The 20,157-nt window shown below is 33.9% G+C and overlaps 1 protein-coding gene across 3 annotated transcripts in view; it reads right to left on the reverse strand.

Annotated features, from left to right (window-relative positions):
* Positions 1–20,157, reverse strand: part of LOC126972810 (trissin receptor-like) — a 118,726-nt gene that overhangs the window by 17,621 nt on the left and 80,948 nt on the right. For all 3 annotated transcript variants that reach the window (XM_050819880.1, XM_050819878.1, XM_050819879.1), the window contains exons 3-5: positions 17,926–18,070; positions 7,887–8,046; positions 2,855–3,052 (exon numbers count right to left, since the gene is read on the reverse strand). In XM_050819880.1, the coding sequence (XP_050675837.1) occupies positions 2,855–3,052; positions 7,887–8,046; positions 17,926–18,070 (503 nt within the window). The remainder of the gene's footprint in view (positions 1–2,854; positions 3,053–7,886; positions 8,047–17,925; positions 18,071–20,157) is intronic.

Raw genomic sequence — 20,157 nt, forward strand, 5'->3', positions numbered from 1 at the left:
TGCTCTTCATGATTTTGGAGAGCAGGGTGGTAATAGCTATAGGCCTGTAGTTTCGGATCTGAACTGTCTCCTTTTTTTTGGATCGGATGGACAAGAGCTATCTATCTATATATTCTATGAGTCAGGGACTTCCCCTCTCAACTCAGGGGCACACGTTTTAAGCACGATTGGAGGAATGGCTTGGAACTCGCCGAACAGTTTTCTGTCTGAACTGTACTTCAGGCAGAGAGCTCTTACAGTGCGGGATGGTCGGCGTTGTTTTTCCGCTGTCGTCTAGGGTCGAGTTGGAGGCAAAAAGAGCGCACAGAAGATCAGCTGTCTCTTTTGCCGTATGGGCCAAGAATGACATTTCTCATGTGCAATAGCAGCAGGGACGGCTGGTTGAAGTTACCACGAGCAGCTTTCGTCAAAGACTAGAACTGGCGTATTCCAGTTGGGTAACTGGAAAGCTGCTCGCCGATTTTGACCACGTGCTTCGATTTCACACGGGCGATTTGCCGCTTAAAAATTCTGGAAGTATGTCTATACTTCCTCTTTAAAACTTTGCAGATCGGATCCTTTGAGCCCAGCGCCGCAACCCAAGTTCGATACGCCTGTTTTTTACAGTCAGATGCTGCTTTAACTGATGCATCGAACCAAGGCTGTGGTCTGCCACTGATCGGTAATACAGAGCTTGGTATGTCCATGCCCTGTAGTATCACATTGGCTAATATACCGGCGCAAGTACTAGGATCATCCGAAGGGAAACAAACCTTGCCCCTTGCCCTAGGATGCAAAAAAGGAACGCATCCCATCCCAATCTGCTAGATTGTAGTGCCAAACTCGGCGAATTGCTGGTTATATGCGACATGGGCGTCGGATAGGCTAACCAGGCAATGGCCGGACGTTCCGAGAGGAGCGTCGATAGAGAAGCAATTCCTGAACAATTATGCTACGTTCTGATTTTTAAACAACAATTCAAGCGTTTGTATACAAAAAACAACACTTAGATACACACAACCTAACATAAAACTGGCGCCAAGACTTTTCTATTATAAGTGAGTAAGTACTTCATGGATATGGAACACGATTAATACTAACGGAGATTCTAATTCAATCTTTAAAATGATCCAGTGGTGAAACCGGTAGGTATATATAAGTATATAAAATCTACCTGCTTATTGAATTTCTTTTATTAAAAACGAACGAACGGGGAACGAATAACCCTTTCCTTCAATTTGGAAAGCCGTCCAAAGTTTGTGAAGATTTGCAGACCTCATCGTTGGCGAGAAACAACAACATTACAATTTGCAATAAGAAAAATTAACTATTCTTTATGTAAAGTTGGAAGAAATAATAGAATAATGATAAATTAAAAACCTCAATAATTAATAAATAATAATCTATTACTTAAAATACACATTCTGTATAACTTAAATGAATAATATTAATATTGGCCGTAACTTAAAGTCAAAATTAAATAAACTTTGTTCAATTAGGCTTAAATTACGCGCTTTTGAATTTTCTATTTAAATATTTCTTTTGACTGATTCTACCATATGTTCGGAAAAGTTAGTGAGAAGATCATACGAGAAACCTAGCGGTCACTCTTAAATCAAATAGAGTAGGTAAAACGTTCTTATATATATAAATGAATTGCTGTTCGTAAGTCTCGCTAAAACTCGAGAACGGCTGGACCGATTTGGCTAATTTAGGTGTTGAATTATTTGTGGAAGTCCAGGGAAGGTTTAAAAGGTGGATAAATAGGAAAATGCTGCTAAATTAAATAAAAACAACAAATTTGTTTTTCCTTTGATGTATTCCATACATAACTTCTATGAGAGAATTTATTGACGCTCGGTTTGACAGTTCTGCTGTGAAACAATTTCATTACGACAGCAGGGTGCATATTTTACGAAGTAATTTTTGATGTTATGATATATTATTGACAAATTCATATAAAAACATTATTTTATTTATTATATACAGAACAACGTCTGTCGGGTCAGCTAGTAATAGATAAAAATAATTTTTCATACTTTTAAATTAACAAAATTAAAAGATACGACTAGCGACTTGGTATTGTATCTGCAAACTTCACCTGATATCTGTCAACACTGTCATATTGACAACAAAGACAAAATGGCGCGTAACCGAAAATCGTGACGATTTGCTATAAAATTTCTCTCATGCGTCAATAAACCTTCCTAATGATATACTTGGAACAAATTTAATGTGATCCTGCAACCTGTTGCGTTGTTTCTTATTAACTTAACTGATAGACAATACGAACACACAGAAGCGGCAGATATATATCGGCCTTATTATATTTAGTCTCTCAGAGGGTAGCCGCGGTTTTGAACCCCTATTTACCAACGTCTATATGACCACTGTCCAGATAAAAGTTATAAATTACTATTATTCTATAAATTTAAAAGATATTTTTATGATAAATCCCGAACCTTATTCTATTAGCCTAAAATATATGTATTGCTGTATTATTATAATTAAAATATTAAAACTTTCGTGGGACATTATAAACTTCTGGTTTTTATATTGCGTCCCGTTTTACCAATGTAGCTTTTGCCGCACTCGCATGGAATTTCGTAGACGCCCGTGCTGTACGTGCACGAAACTTAAACTCAAAGGGTGCAAGTATAAATATTATAATTAGTTTATGTTACTTTGTACCTATGTATTAAGTATTTTTAATTCTTTTTGAGAGCAATGTACCTACGAATTATTTTTCACACAAAACTTACGATGGATACGGTATCCATCGTAAGTTTTCGGCAAGTGCAATTTTTTTTCTGATGGTTTTTTTTTTCGATGATTTTTATATAAATAAGAAGGTTATAAAACAAAATATACTGACCGTCATTACGCAGAGAGGAGTGACGTACAGTAGACCAAAGTTGACCATGTCGAACACTTCCGAGTTGTATTTCATTCTGTGTTGAATACAAATTGTTTCCAAGTGACCATTGCCAAGATCATTTGTGATTGTTTCGACCCAAATAAATTTGGGTGCACTGTACGCTGCGCTAGTGATCCATACACCAACTATCACCATCTGATAAATAAATATTATAATATATTAACGCAAATCAAACCTTACGCCCTTAACTTAAGGTTCAACTGATAAAAGCATCCAAAGAAACAACGTGTCAATTGTTAAGTCAATGGTATGACGTGTTAAATATTAAATATTGTCTCTTTGTTTTATCATCAAAAAATCACAAACAGAATGTGAAAAAGTCTTTCATAAATATTTAAAATTACATTATACACAGATAAAGAATATTATTATTCAACGAACATAAGAACTTTCGGGCCTTTACTGTGCCCTAAAGGTATACAATTACGCTCATTGGTACCCTATTGCTATCGCCGTTTTTAATTAAGCATACATTTTAGTAGAACGGATATGAAAATATGACTTGCAGACGAGACGTGAATAATACTTTGAAAGTAACTATCTATAGTGGCTTGAATTAAATACGCAGCTCGCGGGTTGACATCAGTTGACTAATGAAAACATGGATGAGAAAACTCTAAACTCTTTATTTTTCGTTTATTTATTAAAGTTATAAAAAAGTGCGGCCGGCTCGGATATCACGGCTGAGCAGCCGTCGGTGTGATATCCGATATATCGGTGTCGCGAGTCTATATTTTCATAATGTTCCACCACATTTCAATTAGACACATATTATAAAAATGATCATTTAAATATTCTTTGAAACCACTTTCAGGTAGTAAGATAAGTTGTTGCGAGCTCACAAAATACGTATGTCACACTAAAAGTTTTGCGTCACTTAAGAAACAACATGTTATAACCAACATATTATGTTTATTGCTTTTCAAAATACCCTCCTTTACATTTTAATCATTTTTTTATGCGATTGAACCATTTTTTAAAACAAGAGGACTACAGATCTGAAGGCTGGGTTTCTACGTGCTGATTGAAGGAATTGTGCAGGACCCGTAGCTGAGAAAAAATTGTGATAATTTTTTTACCAACACCTCACTGCCTCACTTTTGTTGGCCTGTTCTCATTTTCAAACACCCATTCACAAGATTTTTAAGTGTTCAAGTGTGTTAAGTGTTCAATAAATCCACGTTTCGTTTCCTGTGACAATATCATAAACAGCATTAAACTGTCTGTGGTCGTACTTCATTAGCATCTGTGAGCACCATTCCACGCGAGCCCGCTTCTGCTCCGTTGTCAGTTCATGAGGGATCCAACGACAACAAAGTTTCCGAACTTTCAATTCTTCGTGTAAAATTTTCTGAATTCGGCTAATACCAATCCATAATAGTCCTCGAATTTTCTCATAGGTAATCTGCGGGTTTTCTTCAACTAGCCGCTTAACAGTAGCAACATTATTTTCGTTGACATCAGTTGAAGGTCGCCTTTCACGAAATTCGTCTTGTAAAGAAACCCGACCTCTATCAAATGCATCTCTCCCAAAAGCATCTTGAGGACGAGCGGCAAAGTCTTGCGGAGAGAGAAAACTTTTAAAATCATAAATAATCATCGCTCTAAAATCTTTTCGATTCCATTTTCGTACGTAGAACTTTGATCTGTGATAAAAAAACAATTCACAAATGATTTCCCGCCAATTTTTACTATGAAGTTATTATTTTATTACTATGAAGGTTGCAACGTTTCAAAAAATATAACATTCGAAATTCAAAAAGTTCCAATTAGCTAGAAGTGCAAAACTTTGTGCCCCGTGTATTTATTTTGTTATATTCAAAATCTTTGGAACTACATGGGAATATATATAGTCTGCTTGTTCTGGAGATTACTAAAGTGACTTGTCGTATGAGCAGACTATGGCTTCTAAAACTGCCTATAATTTGTAGACCAAGGAGCTCAGCTCTATCAGTGCTAGACGACGGCGAGACTAGCTTTTATAAAGTCTGGAACGTTGACTTCGAGCCGTGCTAGTTCGTTCCTTGTGATCAAGTGCAACATCTTGCTAGAAATACTAATTTACATTTTATAATACGTGTATTGCTAAGTGTTTTCACAGCACCATTTAAGGCAGTTTCTTGTTACAATTTGGATAAAGTCTTCACTCTTTCTTGAGAAAACTGAAGTTTTATGACACGTTGCCACCCGCTACTAGACCAATGACTGACACACAAAGATGACCACGTTTCACTTCCAACCACTTGTGAAGCTTCTTTAGAGCTATGACATCAAGCGTTTCGTTCAAGCCAATCTCTTTAACTGTATTCTATTATGGATTTAAGGCATGTTCTGATAGTCGACGATATGGCTTCAGTTAAGTTTCCCTTGATGACACGCGAAAGGGGCGAGGTTTTTTATTTCTGTTGATAAGTTCGGTGAATTCTTACATTACCAGCCTTTATTGTTAAAACAGCACGCGGTTGCCCCGATCTTTTACGTTCTTCGGCAGAGGATATGTTAGGTATGATTGATATATCTATCTACAGCACGACATACAAACAAAATACTGATAGTTTAACTTTTGCACTGTCTTCAAAATGACCGACGTCTCCATCCCCACTTTGTACAAGGCCAATATTTAATAGTATTAGCCTCGAAAAGATTATGTAAAATGGCAGAAAACGATCAAAGTTTCTGATATAATAACTGCGTTTCAGATTTGAATTTAAAAAAAAAGTTATTAGGTTGTAACTATATTAATGGCTAGACTAGTTGATGTTATCAGTATGAATGATAACGTTACTGTCACAACAACAATCCTGGTGCCTGGTGTTACTTGCGGCCATTCGTGATGTATTTTTGAGAGGCATGGACAGTAAAAATAATATTTTTTACGCAAAATGGACACGAAAAAGATTCGTTAGCAAGTTCCTGAAAAACTATTTTTCCAGCTATTGATGTAACGAGATCAGATAATAAAGTATCATGGATTTAGACGGAAGTTGGCACGCAGTAGATATAATAATTTCTCATCGTAAACAATCATAAAATTGCCAGATAGTGTTAATTCTGCATTCAACTAGTTATTAAATGATCTGCCAATAAAAACATTATGGCTTATTATTTGGGAGATAAGATGGATTATGGAGATATTATATACATTTATTTTAGCTATATACTTAGTTTGGACATAAATACCTACTGTTACAATTAAAAATAAACAAAATATTACATTTGAATTTGGAATTTATCATTATTATATGATTGTTCATTGAGTTTTCTCATTTTGGCGCCAAAACATTGTACATTATTTTGCGATATTAAAATGGCACTCCATTTTAATGGGTGATAAAGAGAACCGAATCGCTGTGATTGCATTACACAAAGTAGGTATGGAGCCAAATGCAATTTTTAAAACTCTCCATGCGCTTAGTATTAATAAAATGTTTTGTAACTGGCTATTAATAGGTACAATGAGACCTACTCTGTTTGTGACAGAAAAAGATCTGACCGTACATGTAGTGTTCGTACGAAAAAGGTAGTCAAATCAGTAAGGGAAGGAACTCGAAGAAATCCTGTCCGAAAGCAAAAGATTTTATCTCGGAAGATGAAGATAGCACCTAGAACCATGTCGCGTATTTTAAAAGAAGACTTAGGACTTCTATAAGAGACGTACTGGACATTTCTTAACTGATAATTTAAAAAAGGATACGGTGGTAAAATCGAAACAACTAATGAAGCGGTACGCAAAGGGAGGTCACAGAAAAAAATTGTTTACGGATGAGTTTTGTTTTACAATTGAGCGATATTTTAAAAAACAAAAGGACCGTATTTATGCTGAAAGCTCTAAGAAAGCTTCCCAATTAGTCGACATAAGGTAACGAGGGCAATATCCGACTTTAGTGATGGTTTGGTGAGGTATTAGCTATGAAAGAGTGACAGAGCCACAACTTTGTGAAAAAGGTATCAAAACATCGGCACAAGTGTATCAAGATACCATTCTTGAAAAGGTAGTGAAGCCCCTTATCAACACAATGTTCAATAACCAAGAATGGTCCTTCCAGCAAGAGTCGCCGGATCATAAGGCTCGGCCTACGCAGTATTGGTTGTAAACGAAAGGTTTGGACTTCATCAGAGCTGAAGACTGGCCGTCGTATCCGCTGTATTATGGTCAGTTTTAGAGAGTACGGCTTGCTCTAAATGCCATGATAATTCAGAGTACCTAAACCCATCCGTACGGTTGGCAAAGAAGAATTTTCCCATGGAAAGAGTGCGTGCTTTCTCTGTTTCCATGGGAATACTAATTTGCAGCATATAATGTACTATATTGCAGTATTAAACTAACACACTGTAAAATAAATAAATGTTATTTGCAATAGAAAATTTTGTATTTTCTTTGTTTCAGTTTTTATGGTATAACTAGGTATAAGCGTTACCGATTATCTCGGCGGTATGTATATATGTACATACATACAGTATATAATATATAGTATACTAACTGACCCGACAGACGTTGTACTGTACATAATAAATAAAATACAATTTTTTATGTATTTGTCAATAAGTTTTCGTAACATCAAGAATTATTTCGTAACGTATGCTCCTTGTTGTTATAATGAAATTGTTCCACAGAAGAACTGTCAAACCGTGCGTCAATAAATTCTCTCACAGAAAATATGTTGATACAAAACAAATATTGGAAATAAAAATAATAATCGGTCCCAAATCGAAATAAAAAGTATCCTATCTCTCAAGTTGGACCTAACAGTCCTCCATGAAGTAATCCCCATTTAAATCCGTACATTAGTTTAGGAGTCCATCACGGACAAACAACGTGTCACGTAATTTATATATATTAAGATATAAATAGTATTGACACATGTTGGAATGATGAAAATAATGTCACGTTACTCATAATGAAATTAATAATTGGTTATCTAATTAACTAATTCAAAACTTGTCGTATAATTCATATATTTTTACTTACTCTGAGTCTCGTCGAGGTTAATATTTGTTTGCATGTTATGGGATGTATGATGGCAAAATATCTCTCTGTGCAAATGACAACCAAAATGAATATTGACGCAGTATAGCTGAGAGAGTGGACGAACTGGTACATCTTGCACAGGAAATCTCCGAACACCCAACTGTTGACAATACACTCGTTATAACGGTTGATTCAACATACATGTAGGTATAATGTGAACAACGTAAAATATAAGTTTTTTTTTACCAAAACTTTATACTAGATATGGTAGTAACAGATTTTTAAATAAGAGCTCGTGACTTATACTTATATTACCAGTGGAAGGCTCCTTTGCACAGGATGTCGGCTAGATTATGGGTACCAGAACGGCTATTTCTACCGTGAAGCAGTAATGTGTAAATACTATCGTGTTTCGGTCTGAAGGGCGTGAATTGATACGCCCTGCCCATTACAATACAGTGCCGCACAGAATTCTTAAAAAGTCCAAAAACTCTGAACGGCACTACAATTGCGCTCATCACATAAAAGGCATAAAGGCATTTATTTTCTCAAAATTGATTCCTTTAGAATTCTTTTTGATGTCATTTCTGATAACTACTAGATACTACTACCGCTTCGGTAACAAATGGCGCTCTGAGAGAGAAGGAGCGGCGCAAGAAACTCTCCCAGCATTTTTTTTTACGCTCTTTTCAATGTTATATAAGATGTTAAGTCTCATTTGCCCAGTGATTTCACTAGCTACGGCTCCCTTTAATAGGCACCGTTGTGGTTCCCATAATCTAGCCGGCATCCTGTGCAAAGGAGCCTCTCACTGGTATCTGGTAAAATTTCGTTTGTTCTCCATAAAATCTTCACATTTACCTAAAATAATAATGATTCCGAAAAAAGCAATTTCCGCAGAACTCATAATTCTGGCCAAACAGGCTTCCTCTAAATAAGTTTGAATAGAAGCTGCAGTAAATCATTTGGTCCCAGCTGGCTCGTTTCAATGGCCGTTATATGTCACGGGTAAATGATGTTTACGTTGTCGGAAAACGTTCAAAAACATATAAAAACGGCTATCTCCCGATCTATCGGAAAAATTACGATCAATCTGTGTCCTATCAGAACATACATAAAAATAAAATTTAAAACAAAGGTGAATAAATTTTTCCGATATTTTCCCTTTGTTTATTGACTTAATCCAATTTTAAAACTGGTAAGCATTATGACATTCTGAATTATTACTGTCCTAACTTCAAAAAGGCTTTTTTCTGTTTAATTTCATTTATACCTTTATTTTCCTGAATTGAATCTTATTCCTTTGCCTAGATAAATTAAGAACAAATTATCTCAACAATAATAGTTCCTCAACTACTACATAAGATTAACTTTAGAGTTCCTTGCAGACCTGAAAGACGCCCTCTTCAAAAAGATGTGTTTACCATCAAAAGAGCACATACATGTCACACTAGTAATAGTTATACCGGACGAGCTTGTAAACTTTTTAATGAAATATTTGGAAATTTAGATATTTTTCACTTGCCGTTTGCAAAATTCAAAATTATGATTAAAGAAGCCATGTCTAACCATAAGTAGCATAAGTAAATCTTTCTAATTTATCTTCAGATCGTAATATATTTTGTATTTTATAAGTTTTATATTTTATCACTTTATTTGCATTTAAAAACATATTATTTTATTTATAACAAAGCACTCACATTGTAAGTTATTAAGTAGTTATAAAATTATTTTATGGAACTATAGGTCTTCATTAAATAAAATAGTCTAAAGTTTTTGAATTGTGACCGTTTATATCCTGAATAAATGAAATAATAATGAAAATAGTATATTATGGCACAAGTCTCATTGTACATGAGGCCATGGGTTGCAGCCCGAGCCGCAGCCGAAGGCGTAAATTGGCCGATGTTCTAGTGAGGGAGTTGCTCACGAGTTTCATACGCACTTTTTCAACAGACTTGCGAGAAATAAAACAAAGATGTATTGCATTGGGATACAATCAAAATATGAAAATTATGCGAAATGGCGCGCAAGTTTTATTTTTTGCACGTGCCAAATATAAGCCAAGGTGATTCATTACATATAGCCATACAGCCTACTTCAAATTATAATTTCATTAATAAAATGCATATACTTTCTAACAAATAATTGTGAATTATAAGGAGGAAATAATTTGATGATAATAAATGATTTTTCATTCATTAGGAACATCATTTATTCCAAAAATGTAAATGGATTTTCAGCGGCATAAAACCTTCTTTGTTGTTACAAAACAATCTGTATTATTCGGTTAAATTGAAAATGCTCTGTTTACTCTCATATAATATTCAGTTAGGTACTAATTTAACTTTGTAGGGATAATTCTATTATTCACAAGTGTGTAATATTATTATGCACGTGTGTGTTCGGTTTTGGGCCCTAATAAAAAAGAGGATGTAAATACTACGTAGGTTTAGTATGAAACGTGCACTCATATGACTTTGAAATAGTAATTACAATATGGTAACGAAGTATAATCCGGCTAAGTTTGAAAGCGAGTAGTTGCTTAAAACGTAGTGGATTTTGGCTATCTCCGTTTTTTACAAGATTATACCCGTTATTTGTCAATCTATCAATGACGGCACGTTTCATACAATCGAATGAATCGCTTTTTTTCTTAGCCTGAGATCTATTGGACGAACTTAGACTTTACTGACGTAAAACTTTACTGAGTATGATAAAATACGAACTTAAGTGTTGTATTCGGCTGTCTTAGCTTAAGTTAAGTATATTTTCAGCTGTCAAATGACTATAAATATGAAATAAAACATTATGCTAAGGTTTACACTCAGCAATGGCTTACGTGAGCTAAGTACTCTATATAACACATTTATTTCATTACTATTTTTTATTTTTTATTTATTTATAGCTTTATTTCCTTACATCTATACATTAAGATATTTACTTATAAATTATATTTGTTAATATGTGTTAGTATTTCACTATTTAAAAAAAAATACCAATTTTGTTAGTATAATTAGTTGTTAATTTCGACATAAGGACCGCCTTTAGCGGTAAAAGCCTCCTCCATTGATTTCCACTTGTTCCTGTCTCTTGCAATTCTTGTCCACATCTTTCCTACTGTTTCTACTATGTCATCGCTCCATCTCTTATTTGGCCTGCCTCGATTTCGTTTCCTATTTATAGGGTACCAGTTCGTTACTACTTTGGACCATCTTTCGTCTTTTGTTCTTTGTATATGTCGAGCCCATTTCCATTTTAATTCCATTACTATTACACATTCATAATAATATCTATTATTTAGTAATTAATAAATATGTAAATCCATATAAAATATACAAACTACTAAGTATAGTCACGGTAAAAGTTTATGAAAGCATATATATATCAAATATTACAATACTTCTTAACCCTAATGTAGTTGTAAAGCATTCAACATTTTACTTTAACTATTTTCACTCTCAAAGATTTATCTGTCCTGCTCGCATATACTGCAAAATGTTGTTCACACTCAATAATGACCTATTTTTTTGTATGGCACGAGAATCATTACCGGCCCTTGATACAGTTTGTAACCGGCACGTTATGTAAACATTTTAAAACCGTACACCTACCTTCATTATTATGTTTATTCTGCTAACTGTGTAGATACTTTAATTTGTTCAATTGCTTACTAAGTTCGTTAAATAAATACCCCTTATTATAATATATAATATAATACCCCAATAATGGTCCGCTTACTTAAAACAGCCGCTAAGGAGTGTTCTTTCTCATTATGACTTAGGTCAATAGAAGAAGACAGAGTGTGAATTAGAAATGCTTTAAGTTAGCAGACTATTTTTATAAGGGGGATAATATCTAAAAATATTTAATGGCTATTAATCCATCCTGGAGCCCACATCCTTAAAATAAATAAATTTTCATTATTTTAATATTTACTCCGCAATACAATAGTTTAAAGGCTAAATTATTTTGTAAGAGATTTTAATATTGAGTTTATAAACTGTTCTACATGAATCGTTAATGTAGTCTAATCTAGATAGATTATCTTGCTGTTAGACAACCGATAAAAACAGGCCAGGTATAATACTTAAGTGTGCGTGACAAGCTACGTGTTACACTCGCGATTTGTATGACACTTTGTGTTAATGTGCGTGAATTGCTCTAAATAGAGGTAAGTTCTAAAATCAATATTTTTTCGACGTGCTCACAGCTGTCATAGTCTATCAGACGTATAAATGATCTAAGTATTACAATGTACCTATTATAAACCGGTCCGACACAATATTATGGCCTCAGTAATTGTTCATCAATTATTGATTTTGTTGAGCCCAAGAGTGAAGCCAGTTAGGTTCATTTATTACGCTGATAACAGGCTTCACACTTTTTAAGCCCTTGCGTACCGAGTAAGGCGATTTCGTCACTTAGATATACCAAGTAAGTCGATCGGCCTCATGACAAAAACACTCGCCTCTTTCTATTTCTGGTTCTAGAAAGTGCTAATATGAACATATTATTATGAAGGCGAATAATGTATGTATAGTTTTGAACAGATTCGAACACTATAAATTTCAAATTCAACTTCAAAATCACTTTATTCAGGTCACGGAAATGACAGTTATGAATGTCGAAAAAAATTTCTACCGCTACTTCGTAAAGGGTTGAGCTATTGAGAAGAAGTAGCAAGAAACTCATTGCCACTCTTTTTAATCAAAATTTACATTTTCATTGTTTTACAAATCATTTCAATTACAATATATATACAAAGGTTTACACAAAAAGGGCGGGAATGTAGTAGTTTTTGCCGTTCGCCATATTGAGTGGTTAATGATAAGAGCACATAATTTTAATACACAAATTAATTATATGCTAAAATGTAATGTTATTTGTATGTTTTCTTTCGTCTATTAATAGAAGCCTGAGGGGTAGATAAGTGAACAAACAAGGAGGAAATATTTCGTATTTGCTGTGAAGAGCAATGAGCGCATTGTTATTAACATAAAAGAACCGTAATCATATCTCACCGCCGGCCCGCTGTTTCTGTTCCACATATACGCTAGCTGTATGTTTGGATATAATGAGTTTTAATGTATAAATGTATACTTACAGTATAGATATTTATTATTAGTAGCGAACTTATTAAATACTGCTTGAGGTATATCTATATAGGGTAGTGGAGCAAAAGATGCCCGCTTCCTTAAAAAGATCGTCAGTGACGCGTCAGGTTCGCTTACATTTATTCTTATATACATTATATGGAAAATCTTTCCCCTCGCCTGTCAAGGACTCATGCTAGCCAGAACCGCACAACGACAATTAACCAACTACAAATCATATTTACGTTATTTAACATATTTAGTGTATAAAACACTGTACATGTACAAGTAATGCTTTTAATATCTACGACTTTACACTATAAATTAACGCCATTCATCTGATGGTGAAAAGGAGAATATATGCAATTTATCAAGAGCATAAAATGAACACAATATTTTTAAAACAATCCTAGCTAATTTTGCTAACTAAAAACCAATAGTTGAACTAGATTTATAGGTTTTTATGAAGTATGAAATCTAAAGTGTTCAACTTTAGGATTTATCACCAAAAGCTGAACCAAAAAATATCCCCAACATTTTGTTCGTTCAACTTTTAGCTGTGTATCCTAAAATTGAATGAATGTATTGCATAGGTATAACATGAAAGTCTGAAAACATTTTTGGTTATAGGTATTTAAGAATTTTAAACAAATATATTAATTTTGTATAAACCGATAGTCGTGGAAATCTTTGGGGGAGGCCGTTGTAAAGCAGTGGACGTCTTCCGGCTGATGATGATGATCAAACAAATTTAGCTTGCATGCAGGGAAGCGATGATTTTAATAAAATCTATTTCTATGTATAGGCAAAGGAATCACTTATTACAGATACGGTTTACATAACGATACAAATAAAGATATTTGACTACACCTCAAACCGACTTGACGCCTCTTGCATCAAAACAAGCGATTCTATTGCCATGATAAGTGTATCATGGCAATAGAATATTATTACAATACTACAGTTGTGAGTGCACAACTGCACCTAACGAACACCACGAGAAAAAAAAAGCGCAGAGCAAGATCAGATTTCAAGGCCTAGCGTACACGTACCTACAGAATAATCAAAGATTGTCTGAGAATACGGATGTCATTCATGAAAGAAAATTGCATAACGATGCCATAAACAGTTATAAATCTGCACCCGAATGTTCTAAAGCAATGGACGCTAAAATTAATGTAATGTTGACACTTCCCGAACTCAAAAAAAACTACAAAGTGAAAGCAGTCAGTAATTCACTTCATAATAAAATAATATAAATCACGTGATTCCTGCCGCTGAACTCCCACTTCGCAAGACACGCCACAAGTTAGGATTTCATCCTTACGAGGAGGTGTGGCACAGATCCTCCACAGTGAGGTCTTCAAGGAGCTTTCTTCTATGTACTATTAAGCTGTGGAATGAATTTCCTTGTGCGGTGTTCCCGGAACGATACGACATGGGTACCTTCAAAAAAAGCGCGTACACCTTCCTTAAAGGCCGGCAACGCTCCTGTGATTCCTCCAGGTACGCTCGTTTTTCCTCCTTTTCCATAAAACAAAAAAATAGTACCACCAGTAGTAGAAATGGAAAAGACATAAAAAGAAAAATATATTTGACCGAAAGATACAGTGAGAGCTGATTAAGATAAAAAAACAAATAAAAACTAACGAAAAGAAAAAGAAAGGGAAGAAACTTGTGACTAACAAAGACTAAAGAAAAAAATGTTGATGTAGCTATTACCAATGATACCAATGAGTGTGACGAAAGACTGACATAAAACTAATGAAAATATAGATTTTTAATAGTGTATTATAATTAGTTGTATTACAATTTGGAAAAAATAAAAGAAACCGCTTACTTATGTTGGACAGGTGCTGTAGTGTGACTCGGAGAAAAAATTATTCAGAATCAAGTCTCTACGAAGGTAAGTAACTTAACATATTTTGTTGAACCACCAAAGATTTGACTAAAGTAACGATGTTAGCTATGAAAAGAAATTGCCATAACCTCAAATTGGTAGAAGAGTAATTTTTAATATTTTTTTAATTTTTCAAATATATATTATATTACTTATAAGTGCAGAGTTGTTATTGTTGTAAAGGTGCCTAGTATCTATGTAAATATTTTCCTAGTAGGTACATGTTGTTTTGTTATGGAAAGGTGACAACAGTTCCTAAATAATATTTTGTGATAATAATTTGATACTTTTTATTTTAATAAACAAGCTTTGCCAATATTTTGTATCATTTTCATGTAAAAATCACTCATATATTAATTAGTGGGTAGCTTCATTTTTACGCATTCTTCACTCTTAAATTTTTAGTTCAACTATTGGGTGACAAATGTTCATAATTAGGGTTCAGTGTTCAACTATAGGGAGTTCAACTATATTTTTTAGTAATTTGATATTTTTTTAAACATGATACTAGTGGAGCTTTTCTTTTATGTTTTAAATAATCATACAGTTTTCAGGCGTTCAAAATAAGCATTTTATTAGCTTTAACTATTAAGTTAATTTAATTAAAGGTATTCAAAGTTGGCGATTCAGCTTAATCCTTCATTTATTGGTTCCCTTTTCCCTATTCCCTACCACCTATTATATAATCCTTATTGTTTGTCCTAATGGGAAAATCAACCCTTTTACTGTACGAAAGGTTTCCCAAGATATGTTACTGTATTGAAATATCAAGATCACCCAAACATTTTAGTCTAATAAATTTCTAAAAAACTTTGAGAAATATTAAATATAATATGATATTATAGCTATAGTAATATTATATTATTATGATATGATCCCGATAATATGACACTGCGCTCGTAACCCGAAGAATACACAAAAAAAATATAGCAATATCAGGGCAATATAAGAGTTGATTAGATATTCTTATCTTCGATTTGTTTATATTAATGTAACCTTTTTTTTCGGGAAACTCGGATCGCGCGGTACGGTGTAGACTGGCAAGATTTTGGCGCTCGCGCAGCGTTCTGTCAGCGTCAGCGTATTATTTTACGTGTAGCAATAGATTGCTTATAATTAGGATAATTTGAGTGCATGTATCAGAAAGCTATTGAAACAAGCTATAAGACAATGCAAAATAAACCATCTTATAAACAAAATAAGGGTAAGAACTTGGCGAGGGAGTAGAGTGCTAGAGAGAGAGGATTATTATTATGAAATTAGAAAAAAATATATATTAATAATGTAGTTTTCGCATAATTTTAAAATAGAGCGTACAGATGTGCTTAAATACTGTATAAAATAAACTTTCACTCTTCGGAAATCACAAAAAAACAATTATTTGCCAGCTTTTTTTATATAAAATAAGACCAACATTGAGCCCCTACAGGACGTACAACTTAAGCCGCCGCTGTTTTACAAATTAAGGTGAATTTTACTAAGATAAAAATAAAAATAACTACACACTGGTAGGATTTTGGAATTGACCCACTATATGGGCTATTTTCATTGATGAAGTAGTTTATACTCTCCTAAATATTTATTACTACATGTCAGAACACATTGTGTAGATAAGACAGGTAAATTTAAATAAATAATAAAATAATTTCCTCTACATTAAATTATACACCCTATGTAATAATGTTAATACCAAATAACCTAGAAGTTACCCAGATAAACCCTTTAGGGGTTTTCGTGGTATTAAGATGTAGAAATTTTATTGTATGCTTTGTTTTGAAATAAATGGAAAAAAATGTATTGGTTCCAGGTAATTGATCATAAGTAATTGATCAGCAACCTTTTTTTTATAATATAACTACCCGCGACTTCGTGCGCGTGCAATAGTTACTTGGGCAGCAATTTTTATTTTTAATGTACTCAATTTGCAAATTATACACAACAATCTGCTGTGGTTAATACATTTTTAAAAGCTTCCAACTATAGAACTTTTATCCCCCTTTTTCATCCCCACACGGGTCTAAATCTTAAAAATGCTAGAACAAATATTTATTTATTTTTTATTTAAGTGCCTAAATACAAATGTTCATTGTGTTATCTTTGATAATAACGAACTTTCATACAAATTCTTCAAATTTCCACCCCCGGTTGAAATATCAACCCCGCCAAGCCTTTTATTCGCGATAAAAGGGTAAATTATCATTACTAAGTTTCATGATTATCGGTTCAGTGGTTTAGACCGTGTAATCGGAGTAACAAACAAACTTACATTCACATTTATAATATAAGTAGTGATAGGTATATATGTTTGAAGTCAGAATTTATTTTTTATTATAAAAAAAAATGTGGTGCTTTTTTAGTATTGTCCAATATTCATATAACTTTATCAAATAAAGGAGTATATGGGTTGTAAGTTCAACACTAGTAGTACTCCTGTATGTAAAAGGTAGCGTAGCTCAAAAATAAGTCAAAATCGAGCATTGCTGAGCCCATTGGTGTGTGTGCCACATTATATCCCTAACGAACAACGGGTTATGGGTCGTGGTGACATCAGGCTTGTGTGTTTCATTAATTATTGAATTATAACGGGGCGGAATTGCATGATTCGAGCTTGACCTGTAAATCTCCCCAGTAAACATATTTTAAATAAAGCTTGAACATTATTAATGATGTATTGAGCTGAGGGGATCAAATTATGACTGACTCATAAAAATACATTATCGGTGAAGTCAAAGGGTTTGTATTATCCCTATACAAAAATATATAAATATAAATGACAAGCTAAGCTAAATCGTAAGATTTCAGTTGCATTTTCTAATTAACTTGGAAATTGAAATAGAAATAAAAATGATACTATTTGTTTAAAAAAGTTCCAGCAGTTTGGATTTTTATGAGACATTTGGGCGGTGATTCACTCGTCTAATTTACGATTATTAGATCGCTTTAGATATATTTTGTAAGATAAACAAATAGAACATCGGTTGTGAACAATTTACAGCCTTTAGGTTTTCTTTTAGATCTTCTGTTTACATAACTAATGACTCACCTAGGTATAAGATATATACTCAAGTTCTGGAAGACACAAAACACGCCGACACATAAATCGGCCACCGCTAGATTGGCCAGAAAGAAGTTTGTGATAGATCGCAGCCGTCTCGACAGAGTCACCACAAGAATAACGAGAAGATTTCCTGAAACAAATAAAGATTGATCAGTTTTGTTATGCTTGAGTAAATTATATAGAAGATACAGTTTATATCAGATGAGTATCATCCAGAACCTGTTTTTTTTATGGAAGAGGAGGATAAACGAGCGTACGGATACCTGGTGTTAAGTGATCACCGCCATCCACATTCTCTTGCAACACCAGAGGAATTTTTGAAGGTGCCCATGTCGTATCGTCAATCTCAAGGAAGCTCATTCCACAGCTTTGTAGCACGTGGAAGAAAGCTCCTTGAAAACCACACTGTGGAAGACCGCCATACATCCAGATGGTGGGGATGATATCCTAACTTGTGGCGTGTCGTGCCAAGGTGGAATTTGGCGGCAGGATCCAGGTTAAACAGCTCTTCGGAACACTCCCCGTAACAAGTGCGGTAGAAGACACACAATAATAATAATAATAATGTAATTCATCTTTTTCTTACACTCACTGCACGTAGCTTAATTTACTAAATGTACGATATTTATTGTATAATACTAATTATTAACATCTTATTATCGTTAATTGTAATAATAATAACATTGAAAAACGGTATCTTCGGGATCAAAAAAAGGATTGGAAGGAGGAAGAACTGAAGCGACGTCTCTACGCAACGCCAAGTGATACAGCCGTTCACAGAGCACTGGGTCTTCCTGTTTGTAGAAAGACAGATTAAAAGATGTTTATAGAACGATGGCATTGAAACATGCGAGTTGCACTGCAGAAGCGGAACAGTATATAACTATGAAGGAGCTCATCACACTTTTCATTCACCTTCGTTCAGAGCAATCACAATCAATATGATAACAATGAATTTCTAAATAACCTAAATAATATTAAATTCAATTGTCAGTGTCTATTGTCTATACAGTTTGATCAATAATTCCGAAACTGAAATATCTCGATCGTTTTAAGAGTGCTGGACTTGATCAAATATCACCTGTATACCTCATCAACTGTGCTGAGACACTTGCGCTATCATTACAAGTAATATTTAACAACTCATTAAAAACGGGAGTATTTCATAAAACGTGGAAAATTTGCCAAGCTGGTACCAATATTCAAAAGTGGCGATAAAAAAAAGGGTTACGAACTACAGACCAATAATTTCCATACTTTCATTGTATTTGCGGGCTCTATTTATTCACTACTGTATGGCTACTTGAAACACATGGTTCTTGTTTACCAGCACCTTACAAATGGTAGGCTGACTTGCACAAACTTGTAATTTTTCAGAATTATTAACAAACGCGTTTGATAAGAGGAAAAGATTAGATGCTCTTTACCAATTTAAATAAAGATATCTATTTGATTCAGTCCCAATTTCCATCTAACTCTTAAAGTTATCTGTATAAGTCCATGCTGGACCAATTTTAAATTTTTTGTACACATAACTTCCTGACAGTTGTTGTTAAGTAGTAGCTTATGGATTTGTAAAATATGAAATTACACCAGGACTACCCCAAGAATCACATTTGGGTCCACTTTTATTAAATATATTTGTCAACCTTCCAAACTGCCTAAAATATTGCACACCATTTATGTTTGCTAATAATAAGATCGTTAATGGTCCCAGTGATATTTGCCTAATCTAAGCAAGCTACTCAGGCCTGCCTGCAAGGCATGGTGCGAACTTAATAGTGTGATACTGAATAAAAATAAATGTTTTCATGTAACTTTTACAAAATGCAAACCTAATATTACAATTAAATACTATTTAGATGATATTGTTCTCAGTACATTAGATACTTTTCAGGATTAAGGTGTTATATTTGACAATAGACATACATTTATACCGCACATAGACTGTATTCTTATTCCAAAATGCTGAGATTTGTAATTTGCAATGGCTAAGATTTTAGGAACTATCACACAGAAATAATCCTAAACAAGTTTGGTTGCAGTATTTTGGAATACGACAGTATCGTCTGGAGACCCCACTATGCATGCCATTGTCTCAGAATTGAAAGAATTCAAAAGTGATTTCTTTACCACTTAGCTGTCTCAATTGGAAAATCTAGATTACCCGCAACATACACTGAAATGCTTACATATTTTAATATACACACTCTGGAA

The sequence above is a fragment of the Leptidea sinapis genome, chromosome 27, assembly GCF_905404315.1.
Source record: "Leptidea sinapis chromosome 27, ilLepSina1.1, whole genome shotgun sequence".
NCBI classification, from domain to species: Eukaryota; Metazoa; Arthropoda; class Insecta; order Lepidoptera; family Pieridae; genus Leptidea; species Leptidea sinapis.